General features: G+C 49.9%; 1 protein-coding gene across 6 annotated transcripts in view; it reads left to right on the forward strand.

Moving 5' to 3' along the window:
* KIAA0513 (KIAA0513 ortholog) overlaps window positions 1-22,738 on the forward strand; it is a 60,503-nt gene that overhangs the window by 21,402 nt on the left and 16,363 nt on the right. For all 6 annotated transcript variants that reach the window (XM_070770399.1, XM_070770398.1, XM_070770402.1 and 3 more), the window contains exons 2-4: window positions 17,053-17,560; window positions 19,480-19,579; window positions 20,389-20,462. In XM_070770399.1, the coding sequence (XP_070626500.1) occupies window positions 17,232-17,560; window positions 19,480-19,579; window positions 20,389-20,462 (503 nt within the window). In that variant the 5' untranslated portion in view covers window positions 17,053-17,231. The remainder of the gene's footprint in view (window positions 1-17,052; window positions 17,561-19,479; window positions 19,580-20,388; window positions 20,463-22,738) is intronic.

Raw genomic sequence — 22,738 nt, forward strand, 5'->3', positions numbered from 1 at the left:
AGGAGCCCTGAGTCCCCAGGGAGGGTCTCCTGTGTCACCCAGCCCAGGCTTTCCCTCTGGTCCCAGAGGGGAGCTTTGACTGCATTTTCTGTGTGCAGAAGCATGAGACCCCCAACTCTCCCAGCACCTCCTTCCACTGAGAAGGGGGTCCATCCCTAGCCACGGGCATGATCTCTGACAGACAGATGTGTTCCCCGATGTTTCCTCGGCAGGAAAGGGTGGGTAAAGAGGGGCTGGAGTCCTCCCAGAGCTGCTCGGGCTTTTACAGTAAAATGAGTGTTCTCTCTGCGGAGCGGATCCTTTCATTTGGTTCTTAAGCAGAGGGCCCATGACTATTTTAAGACAGTTGCAGGGGGCTCTTGAAATTGAGTCCCATTTCAAAGATTCAGTGATCCCAAGTCACTGTTACTGCAGAGGAGGGGACTGAACCCTGCCCCATGTGTTGGGGGCACAGGGGGCCTGTTTTCCAGCCTCTGCAGGCTCTGTTGACCTTCTCAGACCAGTGGTCAGCTCACTAGGCTTAATGGAGCTCCTCCAGGTGGCTGACCCTGATCCTTATGTCCAGCTTGGGCTTTTGTACTTGTCTCAGGCCCGTGACTGGACCCGCCTCGGGTGAGGCTTATCCTCCAGTGGCCGGCGGCTGAGGGAGGGAGTCGGAAAGGAGACGCTGCCCTGTGGTGGGGAGCCGTGCGCAGCCCTGGGGAGGCCAGTGGGCAAGGCACTCGCACTGCCTCCGCGAGTTGCTCTTAACTTGACTGTCATTACTTTGGCCTTTGGCTATCTGCGCTTCCTGTAGAGAACCCAGGGAAGGTCGTCTCTGTGTTTCTCTCACTAACCCTTTCTTCTGTGTGTCTCCTGTGCGTACCCACACCTGTGATGTGCAGCCATTCTACTAGCATTGCCCTACCTGTTTTGTTTTAAAACCAAACGGACTTGATCCGGAGTGCTTTCTTCCTACTTAGCCCCTTCCTCCATGTAGACAAAGGATGAGAAATCACGGAAAAATGAGGGACTCTGGGATCGAGGCCCCGCCCAGTTCTCCACCTCTTGTCTCACGTGTCTGACCCTGTCTGCCTGCAGAGGAAGGGTGGCCCACATGTAGGCAGGTGGTGTCCCATAAGCTTGGCTGGCACGGGGATGGAAAGGACTGATTTGTTTGACCCTGTTCTCCAAGGATTCAGGTCCAGACCTGTTTTTCAGGAAGGGTGTGTGGTTCCAAATGGACACCTGGGAGAAATGTGGACACAGGTACCGGTCAAACCAAGAAATCTAGGTCGTGCACTAGGCTGGATGAACGTCAGCCATAGCGCTGTGGGGTCTGGGGTCTCTAGGGCCCCACTTTTAAAAGAGAAGGGAACTACTATTTACTTATTAGCCCCTGTTCTAGGCACTTGGCTCGCTGCTTCCACCTCTTTTTTTTAAATTAACATATAGTAAAATTTAGTTTGGGCCGACTCTGGGAGAGAGTGGAAGATAGGGAAGCCTGGCGTGCTGCAGCGCATGGGTCTGCAAAGAGTTGGACATGACTGACCGACTAAACAACAAATAGTAAAACTGACTTTTTTGGAGTACGGTCCTGTGTATTTTAAAATACGTACAGATTTGTGTAACCACGAATTCAGTTAAGAGACAAAACACTTTCTCCGTCACCCCCACGTTTCCTTTTGTTGTTTGTTGCACCCCATCCCTAACTCCTGGCAGCCCCTGACCCCCATCTTTTGGAGCACGTCTTATAAGTGGAGTCAGGGTGTAGGTGAAATTCCAAGGACAGTGTTTTCCACTCAGCATCACGCAGTTGAGGTTCACCAAGCTGTTACGTGTGGTGGGGTTTTATTGCTGAGAGGTCGACTCATACGTACCCCACAGTTTGTTTAGTCATGCACCCGGAGAAGGACATCTGGGGTATTTTCAGTTTGGGACAGTTATGAATACAGTTGCTAGAAATGTTTGTGTACAGATTTTTGTATGACCCTGAGTTTTCATTTCTCTTAAGTACGTATCTAGGAGTGGGTGTGTGTGACAAGTATGTTTATAAGAAACTTCCCAAATCTCCCATCCTGAAGAATTCCAAATGATGTCTGTATATCCTCCACCCTGAAGGGCTTGGAGCATAACTCCCCGTTCCTTAAAGGGGGCCTGGCCACAGCAACAGCCTTCCAAAGAGCACAGTTTGGAAAGGGAGATAAACAAAAGAGCACTGTCAGTGGAGAAGCCTGGTAAGTGTGACCTCAGCCTGATGATCAAGGTCACCCGGGAGGAGTCATGTTGATAGTATGTGCCTTTGAAATGATATGATAGAAATGGTGCCTTCTCTCTGGGGTCTTCCTCCCCAACACCCATAACCCCAGTCTAACCACGAGAAAAATACCAGCCAGATCTCCACTAGGCACATTCTACAAAATACACACAAATACACCTCAGAAATGTGGTTTTCAAAAACAAGGAGAATCTGAGAAACTGTTGTAGCCTGAGGAGACAGGATGACAGTGTCATGTGGGATCCTGGAACAGGAAAAGGGCATTAGGAAGAGATGGAGCAAATATGAATAAAGTACATATTTCAGTTAATGAGAATGGATTAATACTGATTCATGAATAATAACATATACCTAACTAATACAAGATGCTAACAATAGGGAAAGCGATGTGGGGTATATGGTGGGTCTACAGTAAAGTGAGAAAAGTGAAAGTGTTAGTTGCTCAGTCATGCCTGTCTCTGTGCGACCCCACGGACTGTAGCCCACCAGGCTCCTCTGTCCGTGGAATTCTCCCGGCAAGAATACCGGAGTAAGTTGCCATTCCCTTCTCCAGGGGATCGTCCCAACCCAGGGGTTGAATCCACATCTCCTGCATTGCAGACTGATTCTTTACATCTGAGCCACTGAGGAAGCTTTTTTGTAAATCTAAAACTACCCTAAAATTTCAAAGTTTACTTAAAAAGCAAAACCAAAACAGCTGGCAAACGTTTTTGCATTCCTACCAACAATGTATATTAGAGTTCCAGTTGCTCAGCATTCTTGTCAACACTTGATACGACTAATATTTTTTACTTTAGCCATTTTAGCAGGTATGTAATTGGTTGCTGTGTGCTAAGTTGCTTCAGTCATGTCTGACTCTTTGCCACCCCATGGACTGTGGCCCTCCAGGCTCCTCTGGGGAGGAGGAATCCCTTATGGGATTCTCCAGGCAAGAATACTGGAGTGGGTAGCCTATCCCTTTTCCAGGGGATCTTCCCAACCCAGGGATTGAACTGGAGTTTCTTGCATTGCAGGTGGATTCTTTACCAGCTGAGCTACCAGGGAAACCCCAATTGGTGGCTCACTATGGTTTTAATCTGCCTTTCCCTCATGACTAATGATGTCACATACCTTTTCATATACTTACTTACCTTCTGTATCCCCTCTGGTGAAATGTCTGTTCTTTTGCTCCTTGTTAGGTTGGCTTGTTTTCTTACTGTTAGGTTTTGAGAGTTCTTTCTGTTTTCTGAATACAAGTCCCTCATTGCATATGTGTTTTGCAAATATTTTCTCCTAGTCTCTAGCTTGTCTTTTCTTTTAACAGTGTTTTTAACAGAGAAAAATTTTTAATTTTTATGGAGTCTAGTATATAAACTTTTCCTTTTGTGGACTGTGCTTTCAAATGTCATATCTTGGAACTCTTCACATTGTTTTAGTTGAAAACTTTTTAAAGCTTTACATTTGGTTTGTGATCCATTTGAGATAATTTTAATACGGTGTGAAGGTTTCAGGTCAGGGTTTATCTGTTTACTTATTTCTTTGCTCATGGATGTCCAGTTGTTCCAACACCATTTGTTGTTGAAATGGCTGTCCTCGCTCCATGGAGTGGCTTCTGGATCTTTGTCAAAGCTCAGTTGGCTCTCCTTGTGTGGGGCTGTTTCTGGACTCTGTCCTGATTCACTGTCTGTGTGTCTATCACCCAGCAACGTCACACTGCGGAGGGCACGGCCAACAGGTATATTTTTTGCACTGTCTTCTTTCTCCTCTTCTTCTGGGACTCTAATGACACAGATGTTAGACCCTTCAGTTTTGCTCCACAAGTCCCCAAGGCTCTACTCACTTTTAAAAAAACCTTTTTTTTCCCTCTCTGTTGTTCAGATTAGATCATTTTTATTGACCTGTCTTCATGGTCACCGTCTCTTTCCTTTATCATATTCAGCCTACTGTTGCGCCTTTCTAGTGGTTTAAGATTCTTCAGTTACAGTGTTTCATACTTCTAAAATTTTCATTTGATTCCACTTCACTTCTTCTCTTTCTTTGCTGAGACTTTTTGTCTTTACCTGTATTTCAAGAACGTTCCTCCTTACTCCTTTGAGTATGCTTTATAATAATGACTTTGAAGTCTTAATTAATTCTAATACTTTGTCATCTTGGCACTGGTATCAACTGATCCTTTCCCATGTGAGCTGAGGATTTTCCTGGTTCTTTGTATACTGAGCAATTCTGGGTTGATCCTGAATATATGAATATTGCGTTATGAGACTCTGGGTCTTATTTAAATCCTGTGGAGAATGCTGCCATCTTTGCTGTAGCAAGCACTAGACTCATTTGAGCTCAGATTCTGGACCCCTGCCAGCCCTCTGCGGGTCTCCGCACCAGTTGTGTTTTCCAAGCCTTCATGATGCTCTTCAGCTCTGCCGTGTGTCCCCAGCGTGGCTCCGCGTTCTCTCCCGAGGCTCGGTGCTCTGAGGCCACAGTGTGCCGCTCAGGCCTGTATCTGCACATGCTGAGCTCAGGGCTGATCCCGGGAGCGTGCCTACCCCGCTTTATGGGGTTGTTCTCCTGAGCGTCTCCCGCTCCACTGTCTCCCCAGCCCTTTGCAGTTCCAGAGGCCTCTTTCTTTGGCTTTTCATCCTGGAAGGAGGGGCCTTATTTCTCCTGCTCTGCTACGCTCTTCCTGGGACTTAGCTCACATCCATAACTAAGCAAGAGGATGACCAAGAGAGAAAAGTCCAGTGGGGTTTTCACCTCCTTCGACTCCTCTAGTTGGAAAGGAAGCTTCCTGCCTCAAAGCTTTAGGCACCTGTGGACCCCTCTGCAGCTGGGGGGTTGCTGGGGACCGGGACATGAGAACACCAAGAAGACAGAAGCACGGGAGAGGAAAAGCCCTGGGTTTGGGCCCACTGCCTCTGAGAATTAGGCAACCCCCTCCCTGCTCCCCACACCAGCACCCAGCTTCTGGAGCTCTGCTGAGGCCTCTTTCTGGGTACTGGGTTGTATGCAGTTCAGGCTGGGGTCCTGGAGTTGGGAGGAGGCAAGACTCTTTGGCGGGACTTCAAATTCTGGTCATCTTCCCTCCTCAGCCTGCTACTGTTTGCTTTTCAGAGCCCTCATATAGCTGCCCTGTCCATCCTGCCCAGGTTTTATAGCCACATTCAGTGGGTGAGATGGGATGGAGTGTGTGCTTAATTACTCTGCTCACTCAGAACCATCAGGAAGCTGGAAGACGGCTGTTTGAGAGGCATTCAGTGAAGAAATCTGGGTTAAACAGAGACAGGAAGTCAGGATGAAGCTGGTACAGGAGAACTGTGGTTCATGTGGGGAAGGAGGAAAATGAAAGGATAAAAGTTGAAAGATTTGGAAAACCTGATGTGCAGCATCACATAGAGGACGGGTGGAAGGAACCCTTGAGCTCCCCTCGCCCCGTCGTCACACATCTGGCCTTGCACACTCATCAGGTTGCTGGGTTGAAGGGATGGTTTGACTATAGACACCTGAGCTGTATTCCTCTCCGTTTGGGGTATTAGGAAATGTGTACACAGAGAAGCTGGGAAAGATCTCTCTGAGAGTTGAGAATCTTTAGCGTATTGAAGTATTTGTATCCAGGTGGTCACCAATGTGTATAGCTTCATGCTACAGAACCTGACCTGGGCTTGATAAAGAATTAATCTCTTAAAGTAGATTCTTCTCTCTCTCCCTACCCCCCATCCTCTCCCTTCCTCCCTGTCTCACTCAAGTAAAGCAAAGCCTTTATTGCAAGAATAACTCTTGCTTTCTTAAAAGATTTTCTGAATGAGAGGACCATTAATACCAATGACTGTTACTGAATTTCTGTCTACACTTGTTGACACAAATGAAAGCAAAGAGCATTTGAAAATCATAGGGCAGAACTTTGGAAGTGGCCGTTTTCTCCAGGGTCTCTGATACTGATCAGATCTTCAAAGTCCCCATTGCCCTGTCAGTTCATGTACTGAACACTCTTCACGTGCCTAATACAAATACCATTCAGAATTCATACGGTACTTTAGCCATTTGACTTTTTTTTCTTTTCTGGTTTGCTTTATTAGTTCATTTGATCCTTATAAGAACAGTGTGAGGCAGACGGGATAGCTGTGACATTGTTCTGTATTATTTTTATATAGTTGAGTATTACATCTTGGTTTTTCATTTTCTGCTTCATTTTCATTTAACATAAGCATTTTCACAGTGCCATGTTGTCATTATTTTCTGTCATATTTCAGTGAAGTGCCAGAATTAATAGAAAAATTGACACGACTTTCTTGTTGATCGTTTAGTTTACTTTCACTTTCCTTTTGCTGTTGTGAAGCTTGCTGCATAGAGGTTTTGGGGGCTATTTTCTTTGGATAAATTAGATAGGCTTTAAAAATATTGTTAAATGTATTTCAACACCAGGGAGGATTTCAAAAGACCACAGATGACCTAGAGAGAACACCAGCGTGACACAACCACAATTTTCAGATTTCTCCACGTTGCAGAGCCGGGGTTGGATGTGCCAAGAGATTTAGCCAGAGGAAGGTGGGTGGTGTGTATAAGGAAATGAAGAAAGTGTTAGCAAAGGCCACGTGTGTCAGAAAGAGAGGAAGACAGGGAGGGATGAGGGGAGAGAGAGAGAGGGAAATAGACTGATTATGGGAAAGTTCTGTCTTGAAGAAACCAACAACCTCATGCTTGTGTGGGGTTGCTTTTGAATGAGAGCAGCGTCCCCTCTGCGTGTGACCATTGGAGAGCTGCATGAGCAGCCTTGACCAGCTCCAGATGGCAGAGCACCTTGACCACCAGCCAGAGATGACGATGTCATGGCCAACCAGTGACAGTCACTCGCGGCATCAAGCCGAGGGCTCCAGGAGGCCTCCAGGTGAGCCCGCGTCCAGGAGGACTTGCCCAGAGCTGACCCTCCTGAGGAGGCACAGGTGGCCAGTGCACACGGCTCTTTGTCTTGGCCCTGCGTTGGGCTGCCGGGGCAAAGCACTGAGCTTAAAGAGGATGGACGTTTGTTGAGTTCCATCCCTCGCCTGCCTTGGGCTCTAGAAGGACCAAGGATCAGATATTTTTATGGAGCCTATTTCGGTTCAAAAAAGTGCAGCTGTCTCTGTGCCAGGGGCTCGGGTAGGAGGCAGTTATTTTGCCAAATTGCCTAGAAGGATGGAAAACCAAGTCCATCTGTATCCAGATGGAACCCAGCTGTCACTGAGTTGTCAGCTGTGTCCTTTGACTAAAGAAGTGCAGCTGGGACATCCCTGGTGGTCCAGTGGTTAGGACTCCACTGCAGGGGTGTGGGTTTGATCCCTGGTCAGGGAACTAAAATCCCAACTGCCTTGAGGTGCGGCCAAAAAAAAAACAAAAAAGAAGGGCAGGTGCTCATGGAAGGACAGGGTGTACCTGTAAGTTCTAACATTTGGTTATAGTGCAGTCAACCCAGTAAGTTAGTGGTGGGAATTGTTAGCAAACGCCAATTCATTGAGGAATTACCTGGGATGAATTAGACATCAGTAAAGTGCAAAAGGTATTTCCAAGCACTGATAAGAGATGACTTTTGAGTTGAGACTTAGAGCAACTTTGGAAAAACTAAGAAATTTCAAAGACTTAGATTGGGGAGGAGCCATTGGTTTGTAATCGTCGTATACCTTTTTCTCCCTCCCTGATCCACTTGCGGCTGGTTGAATTCCTGGAGCCTTCTGCAGTGTTGCTGAACCAAGGGAGGGAGCCTGCACCAGACTATAGGAAACTTGTCTCCTCTACCACCCTATTCCCCACCTTAGCACAGTGCCTAGCCCATCCTGGCAGTTTTAATATTGACCCACCAAGGTCAGGTGTGAGGGAGCCAGCAGATGGCCCCTTATCTCTTTTTCCTGGGAACTGTGAATATTTTAGACCTTTGCTTCTTCCTGGAGGTCATAAAATAGGAACTGTTTTCGGATATAACCATTACAACAGCTGCAATGGAGAAAAACCTGCATTCAGTGTCATAAAGTGTTATCTCGGGTTGGAAATGGCACAAAACCCTAACGGTCCCATGGCCTCTCCCACTAACACCTTCTGCTTCCGACTTCCTTTTCAAGAAGGAGACTCTGGAGGGTCCATTCTGGGGGTGGAGACAGCTGCCTTGCTGGGAATGTGCTCTTCCTGCTGGAACCACAGAGGACAGTCTGATTGCTTGGTCACACGGCCGCTCCTCCCAGATTTGAATCCGCTGTCTCTTCTCCCAAGTTACTCGCCCCCTCAGTAAATCCCCCTTGAATTTCTCACTGTTGCTCACGTGACACGGTTATCAGGTAGGATTTTTTTTTTTTTTTTTTTAGGATTTTGTTTTTATTATCATTTTGGGCTTGCCCTCCAGATTCTTGGGCTTCCCTAGTGGCTCAGATGGTAAAGAATCCGCCTGCAATGTAGGTAGACCCGGGTTCAATCCCTGGGTTGGGAAGATTCCGCTGAAGGAGGGCATGGCAACCCACTCCAGTATTCTTGCCCGGAGAATCCCTATGGACAGAGGAACCTGGTGGGCTACGGTCCACGGGGTCGCATAGAGTCAGACACGACTGAGCGACTAAGCACACTCCAGATTCTCAATAGCTTTCTCCTTTTCCACAAGTCTTACAAGCATTTATCACATTAAAATACTTTGCCAGTTTATTACTTTTTCCAAACTGATGTATCCTGCTGGGCTGCTCTGGGCCCTATGACTGGGGAGCATGAGGCCTGGGTCTCCAGACATGTTTACTCTGATTTGCTGCCCCAAGAGGAGCTGCCAACTCCTTCTGGGGTGTGGGATTGGACAGAATGTTCCAGGAGCTGCCTGACCAGCAGAGGCAGAGTTGAGTGAAACTATCTCTCGTGTTTTGGATCGGGTGCTTCTGACAGTGCAGCCGAAGGTCAGTTTTGAGTTTGTTGTTCTCATCAGCATCAAACCCCTTGACTCGTGGCACGCGTACCGTGGACTTGTGAAACTCTGGGTTGGAATGTCAGGTTCCCTCACTAATAATTTATGAGTTATTCGAAGACAGAGGCTGGGGTTTCCCTCGCAGTCCAGTGGTTAAGTCTCCAAGCTGCCAATGCAAGGGGTGCAGGTTCAATTCGGGGTCAGGGAACTAAGATCCTGCATGCCGCGTGGTACGGGGCCAAAAAAAATAAATAATAAAACTATTTTAAAAAATAAAAGAGGTACCAATTTTATCTCCGAGCAGAGACAAATGTATCTTGATGGGCCTAGCTGGAAGCAGCGCTAAGCCACCTCTGATCTCAGAGATCTTAAAATGCAAAGAAATGTGAATCCACCTACTTACACAGTGTTTGGGCCACCTTTTTCTGTTTTGTCCTCAAAGCTGTAATGCATTTGTCTGGTCCTTGCTAGAGCCCACGTGCTGTTCCCGCAGCATTGCCTTGGTGTATGAATCTGCAAGAAACGCACACACACACACGGCGCGAGCTCAGTTTGGCATCAGCTCTGACTTCGTCCTCGCTGCTTCACGGTCCTGTGCTCACAGACCCACCCTGCTTAGACCTGTGGGTGTTCCCTGATGCAGCTCTCACTCTGTCCCAGCGTCCACCGCCTTCCCTTTTGAAACCCGGTTATATTTGTCCCCCTCCCCACTCCCCACCCATCTTCTCCGCTTCCTCAGCAGTGAGAGATGTGATTCGGAGACTCCCCACTGTGGGTTGTGAGTCATCACCAGGTGCTCAGCTCCCATCTCCGTAACCAGCGTGGGCTCCCATCCCGATGGGAAACCCTGAGCTGGTGCCTGGAGCAGGGCCTTGAGGGTGCCCCTGCCCTGCCCCCCTCCAGCTCTCATTGCCCTATTTTGATCACCAAGTCAGAATGTTGGTGCAAGTGCTCTTCAGAGAGTTCAGCCATGAATGGTTGGTGACTGGGGCTGGCCAGAAACCCTGAAGTGACATCGGACTTGAGGGAGAGGGACCCTCGCAGGCATATTAACTGATGTCTCCAGGTTCGTGATGCTCCATCCCGGAACCACCACCGAGAGCTCACCTTCACCCCGTAGCGTGCTCCAGCCAGACAGGTACCTGCTCCCAATGGATGTAACATACACCTTTTGGGTTTTAGAGGGTCATTTCATTTATTTTTGGCCATGTGTGCAGCATGCAGGATCTTACTTTTCTGTCCAGGGGTCTAGCCTGCACCATCCCCTACATTGGAAGCACGGAGTTCTAACCACTGGACTACCGGGGGAGTCCTGGAGAGTCATTTTAAAAACGTGTTTTGGCATCTCTTTGGCATGTATCTTTTGCAGAAACTTATTAGAGACTTTCAATGTAATAATCAGCACTCTTCATACAAGGATTTTCTTGTTAAGTTGATTTTTAAATTCGGTATCTCGATAAGGTTCATCTACAAATGAATTTATCAGAATGGAAAGAATCTTATGACTGAGCATAATTCCCTCTTTTGCTTTGGCTGCCAGGAAGCTCCACTACATTAATTGCCCAATTGCAGTAATGGTTTCCTTTGATCCCCCTGGCCTGACGTCATCTTCGATCCACATCGACTGGGCATAAATCTGTCTGAACAGCTGACATCTAAAAGGACAGCCCTGACACTTTTTATTTGACATGTATTCATTCATTGGAATGACTGTTGCCTCAAAGCCCCAAATGGCCCCACATTTCTTCCTGATGCCAGGACAATGTCAGTTATCACCCAGCCAGAAATCTCTGAGCGGATTTATCTGTCAGGAGCTGGGGGCTGAGCTGGTCAGCCCCTGCAGAAGTGGACGAAGGTCTCTGCTGTCGTCTTGCTGTGGGAGAGGTTCTGAGCAACATGGAGCAGGTTTTCACAAGCCTCAGTAATGGCTGAGGTCTGGTTGGGGCTTGGGGGGCTGGCTTCTGCAGCCAGGCTGAGGCTCCTCCTCACCCCCACAGCCCCAGGCCAGCCCAGGGGGCTCTCTGTGACCTGGGACTGTAGAGGGGGAAGGGCGCTCGTGGAACAGATGCTGATGGAGTGCAGGAAGAACCTCTGCGCTGTGAGGCTGATTGTTTGTGGCAGGCTGGGCAGGTGTGGAAGTGGTTGCCACGCTCCATGCTGCTGGGACCCTGCCAGGGCACAGACGGGTGCCCGGGGAGGGGAGTGGGCCTCTGTGGAACCATCCATCGTGGCTGCAGCAGCCTCTACTGGGCGATGGATGCAGCAGCACGTGGGAAAGGTGTCCCCTATTTCTTCTCCCTCTCCTCTCCTCCAGCTATTCCAGTGAGGTGCAGTTTTCCTGGAAACCATTCATTACTGAGTCTCTTGATGGCTGAACCGAAAGAGATAACAGTAGTCTAATCATGGATCAAGCTCACTTGTCTCAAGACAGCCCCAGAGACCAGAAACCTCAGGGAGGGGCCTGTCTGCCCTCCCCTTGTCCCTACAGCCAAACCCAGACTGTCAGTTGACCTTCCGTGAGGTCTGTTTGAAATAAGACACCCCTCGGGGGACTGGACAAGACCATCTTCACTGGGGTCACCTGCAGGTTTGCAGCTGTCACGGGAGGGGTTGCCCCTGCTGGGTGCAGGACGCACATCCGGATTTCTCTCGACATTGCAGTGGTAGGAAAGGAGTTTTCCTGTTGACCAAGACCAAGGAGGGCAGCCGTGCAGATGCAGGTGGGGTTTTGTTGGCATGGTGGGATCAGCTTTTTCTTCCTCCTCTTGTGTTTCCAGATCTTTCTCTAATTTATCTTTATGATAAAGGGGAAACCCTGAAATAATCTCCTCAAGCAAGCTTGACTGACTGCAGGGGAGAAGCCATCTAGCAAGTGCAGTGAAGACCTGCATGGTTCTCTGCTCCGGGGCAGGGAGGGCATTTGACAAGAGTGTCCCTGGGCCTACCTTCTAGGCCATGGTGTAGATTTGGGAGGGTGACTGACCCACAGGAGAGCATCGGAGAGGCCCCTGTAGGGACCACGTAGTGATAGAGAGCCTGGGCTCGACACTGACCCGAGCTTGGACTCCGTGCCTGGTCACTCCCTAACCACGTGCAGGGGGCCCACTGCTTCCCCGCCCCCCAGCCTCGAGTCCCTGATGCTGTGAGAGGCGGGGCGGGCGGCATGGAGGGAGCAGGAGCCAGCGTGTCCTCGGTGCCGGTCCAGCAAGGCTTGCTGCCTCTTCTGGTGGGAGATGCCACACCTCTGGTGGCTCAGGGGCACTGAAGGAGAGGGAGCTGCCTGAGACGGATGGCAGGGGAGAGCTACAGAAGGTTCTGGAGTCTCCCCTGCCCCCAGGAGCCTGTGTGCTTGCCCTGGGCCAGCCGGCTGGAGAAGTGCTCGCTCCAGATGCCCTGAGTGCGGGGAAATCAGGGTTTGAGCAAAGCCCCAGAAGATGTGGTCTGCAGCCACAGAAGGCTTCCGAGTTCCTGCCACAGTGGGACGCAGGGGTGGGGGGGCGCATGAGGTCAGGAAAGCTCCTGGAAGAACGCGCCTACCGCACCCACCTCCCCTGGCCCCCTTGCTCTTGTTCTACACTGCTGCCATGGCTACCTGCCAGTCACCCTGAGCACCCAACCCAGGGTCCTGGTATCTGCAGCCCCCTCCACCCTACCAACCTCTTTCCTCCTTAGCCTTCCCTTGTCTGGAACTTTCCAAAGTCATGGCTGCCTAGGTCCCCTGTGTGGGCTCTTCCTTCCCCTAAGACACTGTCTTCTGCTCAGAAGACCCTAGAGTCTTATGGGTTCTTATGAGTCTTCCATCTCGGCTCAGATATCCACTTCTCTGACCTCGAGTCTGAAGAAGGTTCCTCTTAGAGCCATAGGCTGACTTAGGATTTTAGTCTAGTTTGGTTCACTCGGTTGGTAGAGGCTTCTGCTCTAGGGCCTAAGAGGCGAATTGTGAGGATGCAGTTGCAGGAAGGTCCATTTGGCTGCAAGTCTGTAGAAGGCATTTTTAGTATCAATGTTATTTGCAGAGATTCCACTCTGATTTAAAACCCAGACCTGTGGCCCTGGAGTGGGTCTGGGGTCCTTCTTGTAGGCAGGACAAAGCAGAGGGATTGAATACAACCTGAGGACATGTCTTCTTTAGCCCAGAGGTATTTTGAAATAAAATAGAAGATTTCATGAAGTGGATTTCAGCACTTTGAGAGAGAAAGTTCTTTAGGTCTGATCCCACTGGGCCCATAAACCTTAGCGATAACCCCTGGCTGGCCCTACCTGGGGACAGTGTGGTCGGTACCCCTGGGCCCACTTCCTCTGCATTCTCTAGCTGGAGATCACAGGAGTTGAGTGAGGTGTGTGATCCTGGTGTGTTGAGAGTGACCGTCACCTTGTCCTGGATGGAGGCCCATAATTCTGTTCCCTTCCAGAAGGAACGGGGTGGGGTACTTCCAAGGCCCTCAGCATAAGCGGCTGCTTCATCTGCATCTCAGCCCTGGGAGCAGGTTTGGTTGAGAGAAGAGATTCCCGGGCAGAGGGGCCTGCACCCTGCAGCCCGTGGTGCCTGCATGGCACCCAGGACCCTCCTGCACCTCTGCTTCCTCTCCTGCAGGGCAGGCCCCTCACCCTGTCCCCTCCTTCCTGAGCCCACCGAGGAGGCTTCTGGGAAAAAATGACTCATGCACGCCCCGAATTTCCAAGCTAGAAAGGCACTAGGAGAGCTCCCACCAGCCTCTGAAAGCGCCTCGGGCCTGACCAGAAATAGCCGTGACAGTAGGGTCTGATCTTGCCCTTCTGTGCTGTCGGGTTCTACTTTGGTAAAAGATGCAGCCTTCAGACTGAATCCTGAAATGTGTCAAGATACTTGTTTCCTTTTCCTCTGAATTTTTATTCATTGTAAACTACATGGTTAATGATAGCAAAATAAAAAAGGGAGCTCTCAGTGCCAGCACTGTCATATTATACATTTCTGTCTGCTTTTTCAGTCCTTTTCCATACGTGGACGTGATTGTAATTATAGTACAATTAAAACTCATTCACTTCAGTATTTCTAGCACCCAGAACAGAGGTTGGCATGCAATAGGATTTAGTAAACGTTTGTTGATTGTAGAATATTTGTTTATGTGAGTATAAAGTGAATTCTTCTAATTGCATCATACACTGATTACCATTGCACCAAGTTGTTAGATTTTATTTGCCACTTCACTGTATTTAGATTTCTCCCCTAATTTATGAGGATTATAAATACTGTTACAGACCACATAACTGTTTTTTCTGTTTGGAATTACTTTCCTAGAATAAATTTCAAGCATTTGAATTCTTGGATCAGAGGAAAGAAAATTAAAAATTATTGAAATTGCTTTCTAAAGTCTTATTAATTTTATCCCTGTTGCTGGAATTGTTTGAAAATATTAGTTTTATTATAATCTCATCTGCTTTGAAAATTTATAGTTTTCTAATTTTTGCTTACGTTGTAGTGTAAGCTGGTACCTAATTGTTTTGATTTGCCTGTCTATATGTGTGGTTATTAGTATGGGTTGAAGAATTGTCTAAGAATTTAATAACTTCCTTTTGTATGCCTTGCCTAATTGAGTAGTGTTATAGATTTTTAAAAATTGGATTTGGGTGAATTTCTCACATAAGTATAATTAACTCAATTTTTCTTATCATAGTAGCTGCACACATTTTCCCTAGTAGTGTGATTTTCCATTTTTAACATCTGTTGAGTCGTTATAGGCGTGATCTTCTCTTCTCTGGAGAGCTGAGAGCATGGTTGTCCGAAGGACCTTAGAGCCCTCCCCTGCCCTTGATGTCTCTGACCAGGCCCCGGCCCAGGGAGCAGAGGCCACAGCTCACCCACCCTGCTGGCACGAAGTGCCTGGGGCTGGCCCGACCCCAGCTCACTGCTCCATAGTCTCAGACTCTCTGCACACTTTGTGTTGTTCTTCTGGCCCAGAAAGTTCTTTCGAGCTGGGATTCATGCTGTATCTCTTTTTTGGACCAAGGCAGTCTTTGTAGGACTCTCCTGAAGGGGGCTGTTGCCTCTGTATTGACAGGGAGGCAGCCATCCCATCCTTCTGACTCAGGACATATGAAAATATCCTGGGCTGGGGAATTTGGAGGAGCCCGTAATCGATCCATGGACATTAAGCTCTTAAGAGGCAGTAAATGCAGTTTTGATACTGAATTGCCTCACAAGATACGTTAGTTGTACGGTACGGGAAGCCACCTCTCTGCCAGGTGTTGTCTTAGATATTTGGGATCTGTAGAGGCAGAGGACAGGGACAGGGGCCCAGGATCAAGGTGGACTCATATCAAGAGGGCTCCTCTCTTGTCACTGGGGAGGCACCCCAGAACTGGCAGGTGACCCCTGAACTGACTGGTGGAGACCTGGTTAGAAGCAGAGATCCTAATCCCAGTTCTGCCTGCATCATCAGCTTCCCGACTCCCGGCGCATGTTCACAGTCAGGTCTGGTCATCCATCCAGCAAACATACAGTGGACACTTAGTTAGGACTCTGTCCCGGGCAGCATAGTAAAAAGCAGAGACATTACTTTGTCCACAAAGGCCCGTCTAGTCAAGGCTATGATTTTTCCAGTGGTCATGTATGGATGTGAGAGTTGGACTATAAAGAAAGCTGAGCAATGAAGAACTGATACTTTTGAACTGTGGTGTTGGAGAAGACTCGTGAGAGTCCCATGGACTGCAAGGAGATCCAACCAGTCCATCCTAAAGGAGATTAGTCCTGGGTGTTCATTGGAAGGACTGATGTTGAAGCTGAAACTCCAGTACTTTGGCCACCTGATGTGAAGAGCTGACTCTTTCGAAAAGACCCTGATGCTGGGAAAGATTGAGGGCAGGAGGAGAAGGGGACGACAGAGGATGAGATGGTTGGATGGCATCACAGACTCAATGGACATGTGTTTGGGTGGACTCCAGGAGTTGGTGGTGGACAGGGAGGCCTGGCGTGCTGAGGTTCATGGGGTTGCAGAGTTGGACACGACTGAGGGACTGAACTGAACTGAACTGTGCCAGGTGCTCGCGTATTGCTACAAAGGTGGCTGAGGCATGGTCCACCCCTCAGGGGATTATACTTTAGTGGGGTAAGCAGGAATACTAATATCTATCTGTCAAACAAGGAGACTTATTAAATGAGTGTCAGTAAAGTTCCAGTGTGGCCACACAGGAATCAGTAAATAGATTGCACAGGGTTTGAGCAAAGGGTCTGTGAAGAGGTGGTACTCAGCCAAGTCTAGAGGGATGAATAGAATTCCCGGTGGGGCGAGGAAGATGGAGGGGAAAGGAGAGGACCACTCAGCCTAAGGGTCAGAAGGATGGGCAGCAGGAGGTGGGTGCCGTTGTCCAGGGTGGCCCTGGTGCAGGGAGCGGGCAGGGAGGAGGAGGTGGGTCTGGTTGGCAAATGCCCCTTAGAAACCATGGAAGGGTTTGAGGGGTCATGATGACCCCACGTGTGACAGCCAGGGAGGCCCTGGGTCTTAAGTCGGCAAAAGCTGAGAAGGGGACCGGGAAGGGTGAGCCTCGGGCCTTGGAGGTGAGGAGCCCATGTGCGTAGCCTGCACCTGAGGACACCGTCTTCCATGGCTGCTGATCTAGCGACAGCCCGTGGCGGGTGATTTCTGGTTTTATCGGCCTCGGCCTGGTCAGCTGGAGTGGGGAGCGGGCCAGCGGGAGCAGCCCCTCTTGAGGTCTGCTTGCTTAGTCTGGAGAAAGCCTGATTGGTGTGTTTGTTCGCTGTTTGACCATCGTATGGCGGATGTTTAATGGTGAGGGAGCAGCAGAGGACATCAGCAGAGAGCTGGCCCAAATTCTGGAAGTTGGGAGCTTCTTCTGATGGGGCAGGAGTGCCCTAATTCCTTCATCTAAGTTGGGAAGCTCTCATGGTGAGAACGATGATGTGTCTCTGCTTCCATTACAGATGCCTTAGGGCCCCCTGGGCCATCTGGAGGAGTCGGTCCCAGCGGCCAGCAGCTCCCAAGCAGCGCACATGCGTCCGGCGGGCTCCCGCTCAGCCTCGGGCTACTGCTGACGCACCTGGGAGCCCCGTACCCCAGCCTCCCCACCCGACGTCCTGGTTCGCAGCCCCCGGCCTGAGCCATGGAGGCCCCCGAGGTCCCTGTGGGCTCGCTGATTGACTTTGGGGCCCAGCCGTCTGCCTCCTCGCCGCTGGAGGCGCCGCCCCCGAAGCTGCAGGATGGGGATAGCTCCCCAGGAGAGGGCGCCTCGGAGAGCGAGACCACGGAGTCCGCGGACAGCGAGAACGACATGGGCGAGTCTCCCTCTCATCCGTCCTGGGGCCAGTACCGCCGCTCCTCCTCCAACGAGTCCTTCTCCTCCAACCAGAGCGCAGACTCGGCCAAGGACGAGGAGCCGCTGGAGCTCCGCGAGTTCATGCGCGGCTACGTGGAGAAGATCTTCTCTGGAGGGTAAGCCCCAGCCCTCACCCGCGGCTGGCACCTCCTGGGCTCAGCCCCACCCGCTGCCTGCAGACCCCCTTGGGAAGATCCCCCCGCTCAGGGCTTGGCTTTGCTTCCTCTGCATCTGAGGTGAGCCCCCATGGGCATGCCTTCCAAGTGTTGTAGCTGACAGTGAATTAGGGGTGCTGCAAGGCCAGAAGGTTTCAGGTACCAATCCTCTTGGTAACCCTGACAGAGCTGCTAGGATGGGGACTTGCCCTCGCACCTTTCCCCTGCCTCGCTCTGGTGGCTCCTGACGGTTTGAACCAGGAGCATTGATAGCTGCACGGAAGTAGAGGCTGGACCTGGGAATCTGTTTCACAGCTGTTACCAGCTCAGCAGGGGAAAGGGAAACACGGGGTCAGTTCTGGCCTCAGCGATGCTGGTCTTACATCTTTGCACAGCAGCACGTGAAATGCTGAAGGTCCCTCCTCAGGACCCACAGCATCAGCACCATGGGATTGTTAGAAACGCAGAGTCCTGGGCCCCAGCCGACCCACTGAGTCAGAATCTGCATTTTAACAAGGCCTCTGAGGTGGGCACATGTTGTGGCCTGAGGAGCTCTGGCCAAAGGGCCCCTTTTCCAGCTTCGTTACAGCGTAAGAAGGATTTCTGCCTGTTGACCGCACACAGCCAGGATTTGTTTCCTGTGTGCTTTAGCCCCTCAGTGGTTGACTGGCAGGGTGATTTCCACCTCTTGCAGATGTGGCTCAGTTTTCTCTGCGATTGGAGAGGGAAAGAGTTTATTAGCATCCTAATAATTGTCCATCCCCCAAATGCTTTTATGTGTGATTTTGAGTGCATTCTGGGAGAGCAGTAGATGGCTTCCTACTTATTTTGTTTGACTCACACTGAAATTAGTCAGCTTTCTCCAAGTACACCCAGTTAATGAAAAGGGGAGAAAGCTCAGAAGCTCACTGACTTGCCAGGAAGGCCAGTTCGATTTGTGGCAGCCTGTCTGTGGGCAGTATGGGACCTGGACAACTGAGTCAGATGCCTTGTCAAGAGCAGTCATTCCAAAGCTGCATGCACATGCCTGGCAAATTCTCACATTTCATCTGGTGTTGGTATTTTGGGATCAATGAGGCCAAGATGTTTTCTATGAAACCTTAAATAAACGAAATTGTAAAAGCCAATTGACCTTCAGCCTTCTGCTACCCTATTTTAGTCATTAGATTGGAGGTAGAGTACTGCCCCCCTCACCAACTAAGGTGATTAGAAGTGGTTTAGATCAGGTGAGCATGTTGTCCACCCTGGGGGTGGTGACTCGCAGGCCTGAGGCCCCCTCTCCGATCTTCACCCCTCACACACAGAGCCGGGGAGCATCAGAGAGCAGACTGGCCCTTCAGAAGTGAGTGGAATAAGCAACGAGGCCCTCTGATGGCTGGAGGGGCATCAGACCATGGGCTCCATATGTCATACTGAAACTGAGCAGGTTAGGAATTCTTAACTCCAGTGGGTGGCTCCATACCTCATCAGCTCTAAAGATGAGGGGAAGTCGGGTGAGTTGGAGAGCCCAGCTGTCAGAGGCTTGTGGACCTTGTGAGTGCCCAAACCTCACTGAGACGGGCAGTCTCATGGGCTTTGGAGCCAGGAAGTCTAGATGGGGCTCTGCTTGCTGTTCCCCAGTTGTGTCTGATCCTTGAGCCAGGCTCCTCATCCTGGAAACAGCAATAACCCCATTTCCTCTCGGGGTTGCCCAGAGGCTGGGACGTGCCTCTGCACTTGATGGAGTGCAGTACCATCGGGGAGCCGAGGCGAGGATGGGGATCCGGGGTCCAGCGTCGCCTGCACTTAGGGTTTCCTGTCCTTCCTCTTCCCCGACTGTAGTCCTTTTAGTTCCAGAGGATTAAAGCTTTCCTGTCTTTCCCCTCTGCCCTCTTCTGCAGGGAGGACTTGGACCAGGAGGAGAAAGCCAAGTTTGGCGAGTACTGCAGCAGTGAGAATGGGAAAGGCCGGGAATGGTTTGCCCGGTATGTGAGCGCCCAGGTAAGGGGGTGACAGGGCTGTGGGGTGGGGCAGCCCACCTGCTCAGGAGAAACAACCCCACAGGAAAAACATGTGAAACTCATCTAGAAATGTTTCGAAAAGGCCTTTTTAGAATAGTGGAAGATGCAGCCTGGCCTCTCAGCCACATGAAATTCCAGATATGTTCGTCTTTTTAAAGACAAGCACGTAGGCTGTGTGTCCCTGCGTGTTTTTATTAAAGAACCCACAACATTCAGTTTTCATAAAGATAAAGTATTTAAGACAATGACAGCCGTGTTAGCTCAGATGAGAAGTTTTATAAATAGCCAACAGGTTCTTTTTTTGTTTTTCCTGTAAAATGGATGAAGTTCTTAGTTTTTAAAGTACTTTTTACTAACATAACTTTGCAAAGCAATTATGCTCTGATAATAAAATTTTTTAAAAAGTATTTTTTTATCACAACTAATTTATTCTTACAAGAAAAATTAGAAAATGCTGGTAAGCAAAAGTAGAAAAACTGCCCATAAATCCCCCATCCAAAAAATAGCCAGCCTTGCCACCTTGGGGTTGCATATGTGTGGGGGAGCGGGTGAAGTTCCTAGCTTTTAAAATCTCACAAAGAGACACAGGGAATGATGTGGGGCAGTCTGGGGGCAGGGCAGCCCTTCGCTGAGTCCGGGTTTTTGTGGAGCAGGGCTCGTGCAGGGCTCGAGTAGGGCTGCATTTAGAGATGCCCGGCACTTGGAGACACTGTGGTGAACCTGCAGCCCCTCTGAGCTGAATACAGCCCTGCCAGCGGCTGCCTGACTGTCTGCCCTCTTCCTGGACAGCGCTGCAACTCCAAGTGCGTCTCGGAGCCCACCTTCTACCGCCTGGTGCAGTCCTTCGCGGTGGTCCTGTTTGAGTAAGTGATATTGCAGCTCAGAGCCTCCGTCCTAACTGCTCATCTTTCCTCTATCCCCGCCCAAGAGACCCCAGTCATGAGTACCGGCCCCACACATGCGTCGTGAGCTCAGTTGCTCTGGCGCTCCCCAGCCTCTGCTAGGAGTCGTGACCAGCATCTCGCGGGAGAGTGCACAGTCCCCCCCACCGGCAGGAGGGGAGAGGGCCACAGCTGGGTGTGAGTCAGTCCCCCCTGCCTGTCTGGAGACAGGCTGTGATTCCACAGCCCTCCCTGCCCTCCTCCAGCCCAGATCGGGGTTCTCTGGACTTCCTATAGTGACATGCTGTACACTCTCACCACCCACTAATGAGATGGCTGGATAATGTCACCTGCCCGGAGTCCTAGTGAGGCACTGCTGGGGCCTTTTGTCTCAGAGGGTGTCCTGAACCATGTGGGCTGGGGAGGAAGCCCCCCGCCAACGTGTGGCTGTGGAGGCTGGCCGATGACTCGTGGGGCTCCTGCTCCTGAGGCCTGGGGCTCTAGGACTCTTGACCTGATTCAGACGCCCTGGACATGCCCTCCGCAGTATGAACGGGAGGAGCCATGTCTGCCTGGGGGTAACTAAGCAGTGACTTTAATCATGGGGTGGGTGCATGGGAAACTGGGGACAGAGGGAAGCCCTGACTCTGATCTGACCGTCATTTAAACCCACTTGCCCCCATCAACTCAGTGTGGCCTTGGAGCAGGTCCTGGTCTGTGGCTTAGGCTGTAGCCACTTTCCCGTGTCTCCCCACCTTTTTCTCTTCCCCATGAACACAGGGCATGGACTGGAGGAAAATTGCCAAAAGAAAGGAGCCCCTGTTTTTCTTACACTTGCTCGGAATGTGCTAAGTTCTGGGTGTGCTCAGGAGGAATCCAGGTCTGGGAGCTGGCCTGGGTGGAGAGGCCTTGTGGAGGGAGTCGAGGGCCCACACTCTCTGGGGGTGCGTCGGGAGCTGCACAGAGCAGCCCCAGGAGGTCAGGGGTCAGCACACTCTCCTGCCCTGAGGACACTTCAACCTCCAGACATTTGTATCTATAGGAACTTTCATGAATGTATACTTTTTATAGATAGTGTCATAATATGGTATGCCCTGTATGATAACATGCTTATCTGATTCTCCATTTTTCTTTCAATTATTCCTTAAATAAGTACACTGGGTGGTTGGGGGAGTTAAATTTTAAACACAGACTCCTTCCATGACTTTGTTTGTGAGCATATATTTTTTTATGGTTGCAAAAAATATTTATAGAAATGTAGCTTTTTAGATTTATTGGATTATTTTTATGTTAAATGATAAAGTGGCCCTCATCCTATTGTTTCAGAAAAGGCAACAGCAACCCACTCCAGTACTCTTGCCTGGAAAATCCCATGGACAGAGGAGCCTGGTAGGCTGCAGTCCATGGGGTCGCGAAGAGTCAGACATGACTGAGCGAGTTCCCTTTCACTTTTCACTTTCATGCATTGGAGAAGGAAATGGCAACCCACTCCAGTGTTCTTGCCTGGAGAATCCCCGGGACGGGGGAGCCTGGTGGGCTGCCATCTATGGGGTCGCACAGAGTCGGACACGACTGAAGTGACTTAGTAGTAGTAGTAGCATCCCACTATTTAGATAATGTCTGTTGATTTTCTTTTTTGAAGTAATGCTTATCTGAAGTGAAAAACTAAACAGGAAAGAAAGTGCATGAAGGGACAGAATGGAAAGACACAGAAGCCTAAGAGGAAACGGAACGGCTCTCTCACTTCTGGTCCATCTCCTAGTGATAACCCCACTCTTAATAATGCACGCACCAGCAAGGATATACTTCTTCTAAAAATGCAGTCCCGTGCGTTTGCATTCCAGTGCTGCATCTGTCATGGCTATGAGGTGTTGTAATATATGAATGCATGACTATACCAAGATTTACTCAGCACCTGCCCTGTTAACGGGCTTTAGCTGATTCCTCCTTTTCTTCTCTAATTCATGGTACTGCAGTAGACATCCAGAGAAGGCAATGGCACCCCACTCCAGTACTTTTGCCTGGAAAATCCCATGGATGGAGGAGCCTGGTAGGCTGCAGTCCATGGGGTCGTTAAGAGTCAGACATGACTGAGTGACTTCACTTTCGCTTTTCACTTTCATGCATTGGAGAAGGAAATGGCAGCCCACTCCAGTGTTCTTGCCTGGAGAATCCCAGGGACGGGGGAGCCTGGTGGGCTGCCATCTATGGGGTCGCACAGAGTTGGACACGACTGAAGCGACTTAGCAGCAGCAGCA

Source organism: Bos indicus, chromosome 18 (genome assembly GCF_029378745.1).
Source record: "Bos indicus isolate NIAB-ARS_2022 breed Sahiwal x Tharparkar chromosome 18, NIAB-ARS_B.indTharparkar_mat_pri_1.0, whole genome shotgun sequence".
NCBI classification, from domain to species: domain Eukaryota; kingdom Metazoa; phylum Chordata; class Mammalia; order Artiodactyla; family Bovidae; genus Bos; species Bos indicus.